The 14193-nt window shown below is 34.8% G+C and overlaps 3 protein-coding genes across 3 annotated transcripts; all 3 read left to right on the forward strand.

The window, feature by feature from the left end:
- On the forward strand, positions 1-2323 carry LOC145629984 (outer envelope pore protein 16-2, chloroplastic-like). The gene is made up of 7 exons (XM_081682225.1): positions 1-224; positions 840-891; positions 1062-1121; positions 1227-1258; positions 1510-1543; positions 1729-1796; positions 2049-2323. The coding sequence occupies exons 1-7, from the start codon at positions 54-56 to the stop codon at positions 2190-2192; spliced, it is 561 nt and encodes a 186-aa protein (XP_081538351.1). The 5' UTR covers positions 1-53; the 3' UTR covers positions 2193-2323.
- Positions 2324-3176: 853 nt separating this feature from the next.
- LOC145631441 (DNA-directed RNA polymerases II, IV and V subunit 9B-like) lies at positions 3177-7051 on the forward strand. The gene is made up of 4 exons (XM_081683513.1): positions 3177-3371; positions 3577-3652; positions 5147-5305; positions 6802-7051. Exons 1-4 carry the CDS (start codon positions 3343-3345, stop codon positions 6880-6882), a joined length of 345 nt encoding a protein of 114 aa, XP_081539639.1. The 5' UTR covers positions 3177-3342; the 3' UTR covers positions 6883-7051.
- Positions 7052-8180: 1129 nt separating this feature from the next.
- Positions 8181-11195, forward strand: LOC145631440 (DNA-directed RNA polymerases II, IV and V subunit 9A). Its single transcript, XM_081683512.1, has 4 exons — positions 8181-8420; positions 8552-8627; positions 9877-10035; positions 10899-11195. The coding sequence occupies exons 1-4, from the start codon at positions 8392-8394 to the stop codon at positions 10977-10979; spliced, it is 345 nt and encodes a 114-aa protein (XP_081539638.1). The 5' UTR covers positions 8181-8391; the 3' UTR covers positions 10980-11195.
- Positions 11196-14193: the final 2998 nt, after the last annotated feature.

Consider the following 14193-nt stretch of genomic DNA (forward strand, 5'->3'; position numbering starts at 1 on the left):
AACAAATAATTTTAAGAAAGAAAAATTACATTTAAGAAAATAACAAGTAGAAAATGAGTAGTGTAACAGTAACAGCAACTACTAGACCAGCTAATAGTAGTATTGATAATTTGGGGAAAAGGTCTGTTATGGATGAGTTGAGAAGCTTTGAGAAAGAAGGTTACTTTGATTTGGGACATCCTCTTCTTAATCGCATTGCTCATAGCTTTATTAAAGCTGCTGGGGTACGTACGTATGTTTTATTTGATTGTTATATTGATTGTATATTCCGAGAGCATGATGTGTATTATGCTGTCGAACGATGTTGTTATTCTGTTTGCTTATTGAAAGTTCTTTTGTTAGTAGTAGATTTCTATGTTAATTTTATTGTATCTTCTTTCAGGTGTACATTATGATTTTGACCTTTTGGGTGTTGCCCATTACCCGTGCTTGTATGTTGTTGAGCTATGTAGGCCTTAGATGACCTTTTATTGGCTTTTGGCTTTTTCATACGGTCAAACATTTAAAAATATTGTTCAGTAAATGACCTTTGCTATGTGATGATGAAAAAGTTGCTTGGGGTCGTTTTTGCTTTTTTACTTTTAAGAGCGAACATTGAAACGTCAATTTTACAATAAAATGTCAAACAACAAATTACTGTTAATATTATGATAAGTTGACATTACGTGACAACTAATTTTAGACATATTGGTATTGGTAACGTACAAATGGTTGAATTGTTAATGTTACTTATTGTTGCTAAGAGCATGTACATCTTTTTTCTAAGAGCTTATGAATTAGTATGAACTTGGTTTCTTTGTTTTTGATGAAACTGCTAATCATAAATTTATATGTAATAGATTGGAGCTCTTCAGGCTGTATCTCGTGAAGCTTATTTTACTGTGGTTGAGGGTAATATTTCTATGCACATACTTTTTCTTGTTGAAAGCTTTAAGTGCTTAGCTGAATTGAATTGGCCTAGTAATGATACTGAACTTCTTGAATTGCCACCATATAACATATGAATTGGACTATATTCGGTACTTGTTCAACTCGAACTTAACGAAATACTTGTGAACCAGGTGTTGGAATTGATTCAACAGATGGTAACGGTGCCAAGAAAAAATTTCCGGATCTTAGAGGTAATCATATTCTGTATCGTAAGTAGTTGTGGACAGTGGCGGATGCAATGCAGCTTTCTATAGCTAGTAATAAGCAAACTCATTGTTGTTAATCGTCTTGTGCAGGGGAGACCAACAGAAAGTCAATTGAGGCTTTGGTAATTGCTCTCGAATCTTCTGTTTAATATTGTTTCAATGCTTCTTTAATCTTGTGGTGTTATTATTTCGTTAACAAAGCACACTGTTTGTTCATGATCTTTTTCTTGCTAATAACCTTATCATCAATGGACAATTCTTGCTGATATATCGACTTAAAGAAATGTGTGTGCTAGGTGTAAACATATCCGTTACTGGTTACCTTATTACAGCAAGTGATTGATTAAATCATTATTGTTATAATGTTTTTCAGGTAAAAAGTACAGGCAAAGAGTCTTTTCAGTGGGGTAAGTTTATTTAGTTCCAATTTGTTTGTGCAGTACTGCAGTAGTGTGAATGTACTAGGGTCTAGGAGTATATCGTATTCTATAATGGGTTCTGTTCTATAGACTCGAGGTTTTATGTAAATGAGGTCTAGAGCCATTTTATTGTAACAACATTGGTGGCTCACAAACACGCTTCATCGGTGCAGGGTTGGCTGCAGGGGTGTTTTCTGGTCTGACTTATGGGCTGAATGAGGCTTGTGGTTATCACGATTGGGTAATCATGACTCTTATTTGCTCTTCCTATCAGAAATATAATTGTAGTACCAAGTATTTCATTTGCAGCTCTTCTTAATGCACAATATAATTATATACTAGTACTTGTAAATTTGTAATACAAGTAGCTCTTCTGCACATATGTGCAACTCAGCTTATCTAGGAGTTGGGCGAGGGATGTTATCATGTTATGTTATTACTCCGTAGATAATGTAATACGTATCTTAACTGTTTCGCTTTCATGGACACACAGAAAAACAGTGCTGTAGCTGGAGCAATAACAGGCATGACTCTTGCACTTACGACTGATGATACAACGCATGAGCAAGTTGTGCAGTCTGCAATCACAGGAGCAGCTATTGCTACTGCTGCTAATATGCTTACTGGGATTTTCTAGATGTAGCAGCATTGGCTTCTGCTATTGTTTTGCACCCTAAGTTTGCTGTTGTTTATGTTCAACGCTAGAGTACGTAGAACATTTTGTGGATACTCATATATATGAACATAGATGATGGCCATGTAGTGATAGTTTCGCGCCTTGGTTTTGCCTAGATGTTTAATATGTTTTGTTAATATACTTGTTGTGAATCATTGTATTACAGCCGGAGAAGTACTCACCACCAAACAATTAAGTGTCCTAATTGACATGCATTTGGATTACAGCCGGAGAAGTACTCAGAACCAAAACATTTAAGTGTCCTAATTGACATGCATTCTGGTGCTCTCCTATGTTGGATGTCCTTTGTTTCTTGCAAAACTCGACTTTAGAGGATGATAGTGTTTGCAAAATATTAGGTTCGATTGATGTGCTCATTTTTAGAATTTTTTTGGCGGGATCATTACATTATTATTGAATAGTTAAATTATATTTCAGTATATTGTAGATTTAAAATTCAAATTAAATCTAACCTTTCAACCACACAATTAATGATTATAATTCTAATAGAGTATCATTTTTTATCTTAGTGTTTTACATCTAAAACCAAAATGGCTTTTAATCTTCTATAATTTCACCGGGAATTGTTGTCATCCTCACTCTTTCTTCTCTTCTCCCAAGTCCCAACATTGCCATTGTCCGCCCGCTAGTCCACTATTGAGGAAATTCATCATTGATGGTTTGGCGCTCAAGGGAAACTATCACGCTCAAGTACTCAACCCTATTGGCCTACTAGCTAAAAGATCAAAATTTTTGCCGCCCAGCTTTCCCTCCCAATATTTTGATTAAGTTACAACATTACATAAAAGACGCTCCCAATACTTTGATTAAGTTACAACATTACATAAAAGACGCCTCAAGCTACTCTAATATTTTAGCTTCCCATCTCTATTTAGTAGGACTTGCTTCACATTATTACATATTTTTATTTATTTTGACACAAGACACAATATTAATTTGAGTTCTAAATTCCGAATAGAAATTAAAAACCCCACTTTTGCCACACTTGTCTCACTTCAGGCTGCTAGTGACTTGGTGAGTGTAGTGAAGAGAGACTGAGAAAACACAAAATTAGGGCTACAAAATTTTCCAATCAACCACAATTTTCAAGATGAGTACCATGAAATTTTGCAGCAAATGGTCAGTATTTTTCTCATTTTCTTCCGTCAAAATCCCATCTTTATCTACCAAAATTCATCATTTTTCTACCCCCATTGTTTATATTTGCTAATAATACAACAATTTTACCTCAATTTGTACAAATTTCTTGCAAACTTTTGCTTGAATTCTAGTGGAAATTTGTGGGTTATTGTTTAATTTTTGAATTGTGTTTGTTATGTAACAGCAACAATATTTTGTACATAAAAGAAGACAAGGATCACAAGATTCTGCTAGACGCTTGCCGCTACTGCCACCATGAGGTTGCGCCCAACTTTCTCTCTCCTCTTTTTGAACTGATTGTTAGCTTTCTTGGTTAGGTATCAGGTTTTCTTATTTGGGTTTTGTTGTTTTAATTTTCTTGTACATCTGAATGTAAAAAATGGCAATGCAATTGGGTACTAGTGTTACCTTAACTTGATAAAAAGCTCAATTTTGCATGCAAGAGGATTTTGGAATTTTGATGTATTAGTAATATTGATTAGCTTTATGAATTGGAAGTTCATACCATTATTTTCGCCTTCGAAAGAATAATCAAGTTAGATGTAGGATTTGGAAATCTGTACTTCTCTTGCTTGAAATGGCATCGATGAGCCATGGCATTCTTACTACTTCAATAAGGATATGGAGAAGAGGATAGTTTCTAGTTTATCATAGAAAGTATGTAATTTAGAAATATATCAGATTCTTTATGCTTCCTAGTATGATCCTGTTTATCTTTGTACAAATTTATGTTAATTGACAACAAATGACATGATCCTACAACCCGGCATGAAATTAGCGCGTTTGGAACAAGGTTTTCACCTGTTTGGATATAGCAGATTAGCAGGTTGGTTTGTTTTAAACCTGCTTGGATTCAGTAAGTGAGGTGACTTCACAAAATCCACTTATTAATGCTAGGCTATTACCACTATTATTAGTGTGGCTTGCAATAGTGTTCTTTTTCTTAATTAAATGGTTTGTTCTTTGCTTGTTGAACCTGATTTTCAGCACTGTTAGAGGACATGAAAAAGGCTTTTGAAGGGAATACCTTCACTATAGATTTCTTGCTGTAAATTCTCTTGTTAATGAAATGTTGCGTGGTAGTATGTTATTGCCATCTCATGGGTGATGGATATAAATGGAATTGATTTTTTCTGATGTGACCACAATGTTGAACTTGTGCAAATTTGGTGCTTCATATACTGTATGTGCTCATAATGCTTCAAGTGAGCCATCTCAACCAATTCAAGGTTAATTTTAGTGTGCAAGATTTTTCTTTTGATTTTATAAATGAAATAGATTTTTCTTCTGTGTCTATGATCTTATACTTGTGTAATTTTGCTGTTTCATTATTATATACTGTATGTTCTTTAATTGCTTTAAGATGGAAGGTTAAAAATGTGTTATAATGTTAACCCAGAAAGACGGTCTTTAAATTCACTACAAACCTAAAAGATTTCATAATGAATTGATACAAGAGTTTCTATTCTTGCATAATCATTCATTGCATTTGGCTTAGTTTTATAAAATGCTTTATTGGTGTTGTATATCCACACTTTATTTAGAAGCTGGCATGCCTTCTCTATTATTCTTGATTGTCAACCTTTTTCCTATGGAGGAGGATGCTCTTATGTTGATTTGTTTGTTTATTTATTGCTTGATGATAGGAGGATGAGATGCCATAAGCATGGCTAATGCTTTCTTATTTGTAACCAACTCCTTTCTTTGGAATTAGCTTACTTACTTATGAGTTATGACCCTTGTTTTCCATGTAGGGTGTTGCTGATAACATTTGTGTATACAGAAAGGAGATACACCAATCTGCTGGAGAGAGTACTCAGGCCCTACAAGATGTAGCTAAAGATCCAACTCTTCCCCGGACCAAGTCTGTCCGTTGTACTCAATGCAATCATGGAGAGGCTGTCTTTTACCAGGTGAACCTCAAATTTTGTTTATTCTCTTTGCAAGGGTTTCATGTGATTTGTTAGCTGTTATAACCAAGCACCATTGTTGTTTGCTACTTTGGCCATCCTTACCATGGAACTTATGATGCACTGAACAATCTATTGCTTAGTTATCATTACAATTCTAGGATCTTATGATATGGTGATCATTTTATTATTTTGACCTCTTATTGTGGTTTGGTTCCTACCTAAAATGCAAAGTTCTACTGCTGTGCTAAGTTGGGGGGAATTTATAGAAGGGGAAAAATGTTTTAAAAAAAAAGAGCATGGGCTAGCCAAATTTGAAGGCTATAATACACGAAATTGAAGCAATTTAGGAGGTGTCGGGACCCAGTGTCAGAAATTAACGGAATTGTACGGGATGCATCCCGGGGTCATATAACGTTGTTTGGACCCATATATGACCATAAGTCGGCTACATAAAGTCCCCGTGAAAGCCTATAGCCAATACAAGAGGCGTGTACGAAAACGAGTAAATTGGATGCTTAAAGGCAAATTGGATAATTTCACCCACCCAATTGGACTCCTGGAGGGTATTAGGGACTATAGGTAGCTTCTCGGCAATTTTTATTTCCGGGTCAAAAAAAGTCGAAAATTGGCAAAATTAAAGGCTACAATACACGGTTTTTGGCCAATTTCGGAGGTTTCGGGACCCGGTGTCGAAAAGTCTCAAGATATTAGGGGATACATCCCGAGGTCATATAATGTCGTTTGGAACCATATATGATCATTATATGTTGTCATAAATGTCCATGGTAGCCTCGAGTTTATGAAATCTGTGCAAGTTGTAAACGGGTAAATTGACAGTTTAAAGGCATATTGGATGGTTTTAACCACCCAAATGGACCCCCGGGGTATATTAGGATTTATGGAAAGTATCTCGACAATTTTTGTTTTCGGGTCAAAAAAAGTCAAAAATTGGCAAAATTAAAGGCTATAATACACGTTTTTTGGCCAATTTTTTACACTTTTTCAAAAAATGAACTGAATGTGCGGGGTGAGTCATAGGCTCATATAAGATGGTTTGAAACCATAACACACCTGTAAAGATGTTTATAAAGTACCAAGAATGAGTTTTATTTCTATTTTGAAGTATAATGATGTGATGTGGCTTGATTATAATGATACATATTGCATCTTACTGAATCAAGATGCCAATTTTCTTTCTAGTCTTTCTGTAAGACACTATAAGAATCATGTCAGTTCTTTTAGCTCTTTTCTTTCTATTTCTTTTTGGATATAGGAGGGAGGAGGGGGGGATTGGCAGATTGTAGTGTGGAAGGAGTCCTATCACTTATCCATGATAATATCTCAAATTCTTTCATGCTTATGGACATTTAGGTTTGACTTAGGACACGAGATTCTTATGTGTCATACTTCGTAACCCACCAGGACTGGCTTTTCTCTATACCATGATGAATTTCACTATATGTTTCTAATCCATTTCATTTCGGGTAATTATCCAGGAAACACTGAGAGGAGAGGAAGGTATGACATTGTTCTTTGTCTGCTGCAATCCGACCTGTAATCATAAATGGAGAGATTGATTTCCCCCTCTTTATGCTGATGTATCTGCTGACCAGTTCATGATTCTAATCATCCTAATTTGTATTTTTGGAAACCTACAGCAGATTTAATTTTGGTGTTTTCACAATTTAGCAATGTTAAGTTGTAATTTCAACCATTGGTAATACATGATCCTGCTGATTAAATCTCTTGTGCATGAGGGTTTCACACTTTCACTTGCGTCCCAACGCTTTTGAATACATTGATTCTACAGATTGAAAGGATTCCTTTATGGATTCCTTTTTTTTTTTTTTTTTTTTTTTGGGGGGGGGGGGGGGGGGAGGTAGGGGAAAGCAGGTCGGGTTTGGTTAAGTCGGTTGGGTCTATTTTCGAATTTTTCTTTTGTGAGGGGTCTAATTCCAAACTTGAGTCATGCTAAATTATTGTGTTCATATGAGTCGAAATCTGAATTGAATATTTTTTTTTAGATCCGGTCAAATTTTGCTCTATTCATTCATTAGTGCATCAAATTGATTAAATTGTGACAATGAGTCTATAATCTCCATAATTATAATTTTTCAGGCCAACAACAGGAGCTTCATTATCCATTTGATTAAGATCGATTTATAAATTTAACAAAAATTTTTGTATACATTCGGTTTACACTAATATTAGTGTACATCAAGCAGTATAAGGGTAACTTTTAGCTAATTTATCAACAACAAGAAAAGTTTTATAAAGGTAATTTAATAACATTCAATCACTAATAATTGATTTTCAGTCATTTAAAATGTGATTCTTTACTAATAAAGTGTAAATAATTTTTATTTGAATTTGGTTACTTTAACGCATATTGGGGTAACTTTTATTCATTTCATGGGTAAGTTTTAATCATTTTAGGTTATCTTTATAATGGATGTACAATAATTATTGTACACCTGATTTTTTTAAAAGTTTGTGTAAATTTAATTATTCATTAAAAAAAATTGTTATCACACGGGTAGAAAACAAGCATGCCAAAATAGAAGTACTTCGTCCATTTCTTAGTAGATTAGTCACGTTTGCCAATTCACAAATTCAATCATTATTCCATTAATATCTTTAATTATCGATAAATAAAATTCTAAAACGTTGATGTTTTGAAAATATATATCATGACAAAGTAAACAAGGTTCACATGACTATATATTTCATTGTTTGTAAATCACAAAACACGAATTTTTTTTTTTAAAAAAAAAATGCTTGAAAAGGGTTTAAAATCAAAACATGGCAACTAAAAAACCAGAGGTGATATATAAACGGAATTACGGAGTAATTATTTAAGGGCCTTAAGTTTTAATAAGTGTTAAACCCCAACAAAACACGTAACTAATTTCCAGGCTGCTGAAATCTAAAACCCCAGCTCCTATACTCAAGACTGAAGAACAAGAGTAAGAAGCACACAAAATTAGGGCATCCAATTTTTTTTTCTCCGATAATCTGATTTTCCGAAAACTATTTCTCCAAAATTTCCCCAATTAACTCAATTCGAGCTTAATACATTATCCAAGATGAGTACCATGAAGTTTTGCCGTGAATGGTCAGTGACTTTCTCATCTTCTTCTGCAAAAAAAATTTAATCAATTAATTCAACAATTTTCTTGCTTTAATAGTGATAAATTTCTATTTTTTCTGATTTTTTATTGTTAATTTTTGTGCGTGAATGAACAGCAACAATATTCTGTACCCAAAGGAGGACAAAGATCATAAGATTCTCCTTTACGCTTGCCGAAATTGCGATCACCAGGTTTTCAATTCTCTCGCCTTTTTGTGTTTGCTAGCTTTCTTAATTGCAGTTATAAGTTTAATTAGGGTTTTATGGTCAGGAATTTTTTGATTCTTAATTGGTCTTACATTAATTAGTAATATGGAGTAATTGAGTTTTGAATCATTGTTGGGTTTTACATTAATTGATAAAAGCTGAAATTTTTATGCAATAAGATTATTGATCTTATAGTCTTATTAACTGGGTTTATAGTTTGGCATTATGAAATTGGTTTCGATTATGAAACGAGTAAGGGGTTTGGATGTGGGAAGCTGCTCTGCTGTACTATAACTTTAAATTTGCATCGATGGCGGCAATACTTAGCCAGAATTTGAGATGAGGATTGTATTTTATATTATCTAGAAAATATATGGAGTAGTGCTTCATAGTATGAATAAAGATGGCCAATTTGCATATTATAGGAGTTGAAAGGCGGTTGAAAAGGGAACACCTTTCATTTGAGTAATGTGGTAGTGTTGAAGGAATGTTGCATAGCAGTGGTATTGGTGATCCAATATCTCGTGGATATAAATGGAACATTAGTAAAGTCTCGTAATGTTGTTAATAGAAGCCAAGTCTGTGTTACTACGATGAAACATTAGTAAAGTGTCAAGAACCGGTTTTCTCACACAATGTAATTAAGATTAATTAACACTAAAGGAAGGTAAGCTTGAGTAATTTGATTAATAGTGGAAACTGAAAGGTTACAGGATAACAATAGCTTTAGGCTATTAATCTTTAAGTAGCTTTAGGCTACAACTCTCAAAGGAATTCTCTCAACAATTTTCTGGATAATCGGCTACTACTATCTATCATACAATTTATACTCAAGCTCTAACATAACCTAAAACTAATACTAGTTGACTTCCAAGGCTTAGGGAACAACAACCTTTTGCCATGGTTACAAAATGGTTTCTCATCCTTTTCAAGCTTGTCTCTTTCCCAATTTGGCTTCCTTGACAATTGCTACTGCCCTCCCTGTTCCTCCACTTCTGCTGCTTGCTCCTCATGGTTACCGTTGTATTTGATTTGCTTGTGCCCTTGACCCCACTTGTGAACTTGACCCATCTTGGACCTACGGTGGTAATCCTTAATGGGCTGGCCCAATTTCGGGTCTATCACATAAAGACTCTTAATGTTGTTAATAGAAGCCAAGTCTCTGAATTCATTATGAACCTAGCAGCCTTGCCTCTGCTTGCTAACTTACCTATGATCTTTATCTTTCATGTAGGAGGTTGCTGATAACAACTGCGTATACAGAAATGAGATACATCATGCTGTTGGTGAACGTACTCAGGTCTTACAAGATGTAGCTGCAGATCCAACTCTTCCCCGTACAAAGTCAGTCCGTTGTACTCAATGCAACCATGGAGAGGCTGTATTTTTCCAGGTGAACTTTAACTTTTGGTTATAATCCTTGCAAGCACATGAGTTTGTGGGTGTACTCCTTTCACCTACAAAATATTTGGCTGCTGTCTTGAGCACCTTACTATGGAACTCACAACGCAGTGATTTATTTATATAATCACTCTAAAATCTAAATTCAGCACTAGATGGGGAGTAGGAAAAGGGGAGCTAAACAATTTAATAAAAAAATTTGCTATGACTAAGCCTTTTGTGATTGCCATTTTGCAAAAGTTGCTACGACATTATGTTTCTAGGTTGTTGCTACCAACTAAACTCTCTTTGCCACTACGATCTTGTGATACATATTGCATCTTTACTGATTAAGACAACAATATTCAGAATCATGCAAAAATTCTCTGAGATATTGTTAAAATCATGTAAGCGCTTACTGATCAGGTCATTCTGCCTCTGCATAGTTTAGATATCCATGTCAGGTAGGGCAGGGTAGAGCAGTGGCACCATGGAAAAGGGAGGGGGGTATATTTTTGCTTGGTTCACCACTTCTACAAATAGTATATCAGATTATTTCTTGCTTTTGCAGAATTAGATTTTTTTTTTTTTTTTTTTTTTTTTTTTTGAGGAAAACATTTGGTAAGCATAAAAAAACAAGACTTTTTTTTTTTGAACATGAGATCTTTAGTTGAAAAAAAAAATGTAAGACAATGAACAGGTTCAGTTTTATATTGTTATACTTCTAAAGTTATTTATTACAGCTTGCTGTTCTAAGATTAGCAATATTTACTATGAATAACCTTTCAGTGGTTGATTGAAGTTAATTTTCTTCTCTTCTTTTCTTGACAACCGAGTTAATTTTCTAATTCAATTCAAATGGAACTTACTGTTCAGGCAACATCTAGAGGAGAGGAAGGTATGACATTGTTCTTTGTCTGCTGCAATCCAAGCTGTGGTCATCGCTGGAGAGATTGATCGTCCCAACTTTATGCTAATGAATCTGCTCTGACCAGCTGTTTCTGATATCATGTATATTATAAAACCAACAGCAAGACTAATATTGGTGGATTAGTTATTAAGCTCTGTGAACTAGAGTTACCCCTTTGCTTTAAGATGTATACAATATCAAATTACTCTGCATAAATTACCAGTCTTTTTACTATTGTATTGGCAATTTACCAGTTTGGCATCTGTTTTTTGTTCCACTTGTTCTTACTTAGGCTCTTAGTTAACAGTAATGCCCTGCTAATGTCTTCTTTCTTTTCCATTATTGATTCAAACATTTTTCTACATGTGATTTCCCCCTTAAATTATACAATTTGGTTCGTCTAAACATTTCGGCAATTTTTATTTCCGAGCGAAAAAAAGTCAAATAATTCCAAAATTAAAGGCTTAATATCCACACTTTTTGAGAAATTTTGGAGTTTTCGGAGGCCGGTGTAAAAAAAAAAAAGAGATTTTAGAGGATACTTCTCGGGGTCATATAATGTCGTTTGGAACCATAAATAATCATTATATGTTGTCATAAATGTTCGTGGTCGGCTTGAGTTAATGAAATCGATGCAAGTTGTAAACCGGTAAATTGGTCGTTTAAAGACAAATTGGATGGTTACACCCACCCAATTGGACTCCCAGAGGGTATTAGGGACCATGGTAAACATTTCGGCAATTTTTATTTATGGGAGAAAAAAAGTCAAAAAACTCCAAAATTAAAGGCTAATATCCACACTTTTTGAGAAATTTTGGAGGTTTCAGGCCCGGTGTCGAAAAGTTTTGAAATTCTGGGAGATATATCTCGGGGTCATATAATGCCGTTTGGAACCATATATGATCATTATTTGTTGTTATAAATGTTCGTGGTAGGCTAGAGTTAATGAAATTGGTGCAAGTTGTAAACCAGTAAATTGGTCGCATAAAGGCAAATTAGATGGTTCCACCCACTCAATTGGACTTCCAGAGGGTATTAGAGACCATGGTAAACATATCGGGAATTTTTATTTCCGGTCGACAAAAAGTCAAAAAATTCCAAAATTAAAGGCTAATATCCACACTTTTTGAGAAATTTTGGAGGTTTCGGGACCGGTGTCGAAAAGTTTTTAAATTCTAGGGGATATATCTCGGGGTCATATAATACCGTTTGGAACCATATATGATCATTATTTGTTGTTATAAATGTTCGTGGTAGGCTTGACTTAATGAAATCGGTGCAAGTTGTAAACCAATAAATTGTTCGCTTAAAGGCAAATTAGATGGTTCCACCCACTCAATTGGACTCCCGAAGGGTATTAGTGATCATGGTAAACATTTTGGCAATTTTTATTTCCGGTCGAAAAAAAGTCAAAAAATTCCAAAATTAAAGGCTAATGTCCACACTTTTTGAGAAATTTTAGAGGTTTCGGGACCGATATCGAAAAGTTTTGAAATTCTAGGGGATATATCTCGGGGTCATATAATGCTGTTTGGAACCTTATATCATCATTATTTGTTGTTATAAATGATAGTTATAGGCTTGAGTTAATGAAATCGGTGCAAATTGTAAACCGGTAAATTGGTCATTTAAAGGCAAATTAGATGCTTCCACCCACCAAATTGGAACCCCGGGGGTATTAGGGATCATGGTAAACATTTCGACAATTTTTATTTTCGAGCGAAAAAAAGCCAAAAAATTCTAAAATTAAAGGCTAATATCCACACTTTTTGAGAAATTTTGGAGGTTCCGGGCCCGGTGTCGAAAAGTTTTTAATTCTAGGGGATATATCTCTGGGTCATATAATGCTGTTTGGAACCTTATATGATCATTATTTGTTGTTATAAATGATCGTTGTAGGCCTTAGATAATGAAATCGGTGCAAATTGTAAACCGGTAAATTGGTCGTTTAAAGGCAAATTAGATGGTTCCACCCACCCAATTGGACCCCCGGGGGGTATTAGGGATCATGATAAACATTTCGGCAATTTTTATTTCCGGTCGAAAAAAAGTCAAAAAATTCCAAAATTAATGGCTAATATCCACACTTTTTGAGAAATTTTAGGGGATATATATCGGGGTCATATAATGCCGTTTGAAACCACATATGATCATTAATTGTTGTTATAAATATTCGTGGTAGGCTTGAGTTAATGAAATCGGTGCAAGTTGTAAACCAGTAAATTGGTCGCTTAAAGGCAAATTAGATGGTTCCACCCACTCAATTGGACACCCGGAGGGTATTAGAGGTCATGGTAAACCTTTCGGCAATTTTTATTTTCGGTCGAAAAAAAGTCAAAAAATTCCAAAATTAAAGGCTAATGTCCACACTTTTTGAGAAATTTTGGTGGTTTCGGAACCGGTGTCGAAAAGTTTTAAAATTCTAGGCGATATATCTCGGGGGTCATATAATGCTGTTTGGAACCTTATATGAACATTATTTGTTTTATAAATGATCGTTGTAGGTTTGAGTTAATGAAATCGGTGCAAATTGTAAATCGGTAAATTGGTCGTTTGAAGGCAAAATAGATGGTTCCACCCACCCAATTGGTCTACCGAGGGGGTATTAGGGATCATGATAAACATTTCGGCAATTTTTATTTCCAGGCGAAAAAAAGTCAAAAAATTCCAAAATTGAAGGTTAATATCCACAATTTTTGAGAAATTTTGAAGGTTTCGGCTCCCGGTGTCGAAAATAAATGAGATTGTAGGGGATACATCTCGGGGTCATATAATACCGTTTGAAACCATAAATAATCATTATATGTTGTCATAAATGCTCGTGGTAGGCTTGAGTTAATAAAATCTATGCAAGTTGTAAACCGATAAATTGGTTGTTTAAGGCAAGTTGGACGGTTCCACCCACCCAATTGGACTTCTGGAGGGTACTAAAGACCATGATAAACATTTGGGCAATTTTTATATCCGGGCAAAATAAAGAAAAAAAAAATTATAAAATTGAAGGTTAATATCCATGCTTTTTAAGAAATTTCAAATGTTTCGGGGCCCGGTGTCGAAAAGGCTTGACATTTTAGGGGATACATCTCGGGGTCATATAATGCCGTTTGGAACCGTATATGATCATTATATGTTGTCATAAATGTTCGCGGCTGGCTTGAGTTAATGAAATCGGTGCAAGTTATAAACGGGTAAATTGGTCGTTTAAAGGCAAGTTGGATGGTTCCACCCACCCAATTTAACTCCCAGAGGGTATTAGGGACC

Source organism: Chenopodium album, chromosome 5 (assembly GCF_948465745.1).
Source record: "Chenopodium album chromosome 5, dcCheAlbu1.1, whole genome shotgun sequence".
Classification (NCBI taxonomy): domain Eukaryota; kingdom Viridiplantae; phylum Streptophyta; class Magnoliopsida; order Caryophyllales; family Amaranthaceae; genus Chenopodium; species Chenopodium album.

Excerpts from the sequence above, each read along its gene's own strand:
- LOC145629984 (XM_081682225.1), top strand. The coding sequence starts at position 54 with ATGAGTAGTGTAACAGTAACAGCAACTACTAGACCAGCTAATAGTAGT. Across the intron at positions 225-839 it reads GCTTTATTAAAGCTGCTGGG|ATTGGAGCTCTTCAGGCTGT; the intron begins GTACGTACGTAT and ends TATATGTAATAG. Across the intron at positions 1,122-1,226 it reads AAAATTTCCGGATCTTAGAG|GGGAGACCAACAGAAAGTCA; the intron begins GTAATCATATTC and ends CGTCTTGTGCAG.
- LOC145631441 (XM_081683513.1), top strand. The coding sequence starts at position 3,343 with ATGAGTACCATGAAATTTTGCAGCAAATG. Across the intron at positions 3,653-5,146 it reads GCCGCTACTGCCACCATGAG|GGTGTTGCTGATAACATTTG; the intron begins GTTGCGCCCAAC and ends TTTTCCATGTAG. Across the intron at positions 5,306-6,801 it reads GAGAGGCTGTCTTTTACCAG|GAAACACTGAGAGGAGAGGA; the intron begins GTGAACCTCAAA and ends GTAATTATCCAG.
- LOC145631440 (XM_081683512.1), top strand. The coding sequence starts at position 8,392 with ATGAGTACCATGAAGTTTTGCCGTGAATG. Across the intron at positions 8,421-8,551 it reads ATGAAGTTTTGCCGTGAATG|CAACAATATTCTGTACCCAA; the intron begins GTCAGTGACTTT and ends GTGAATGAACAG. Across the intron at positions 8,628-9,876 it reads GCCGAAATTGCGATCACCAG|GAGGTTGCTGATAACAACTG; the intron begins GTTTTCAATTCT and ends TCTTTCATGTAG.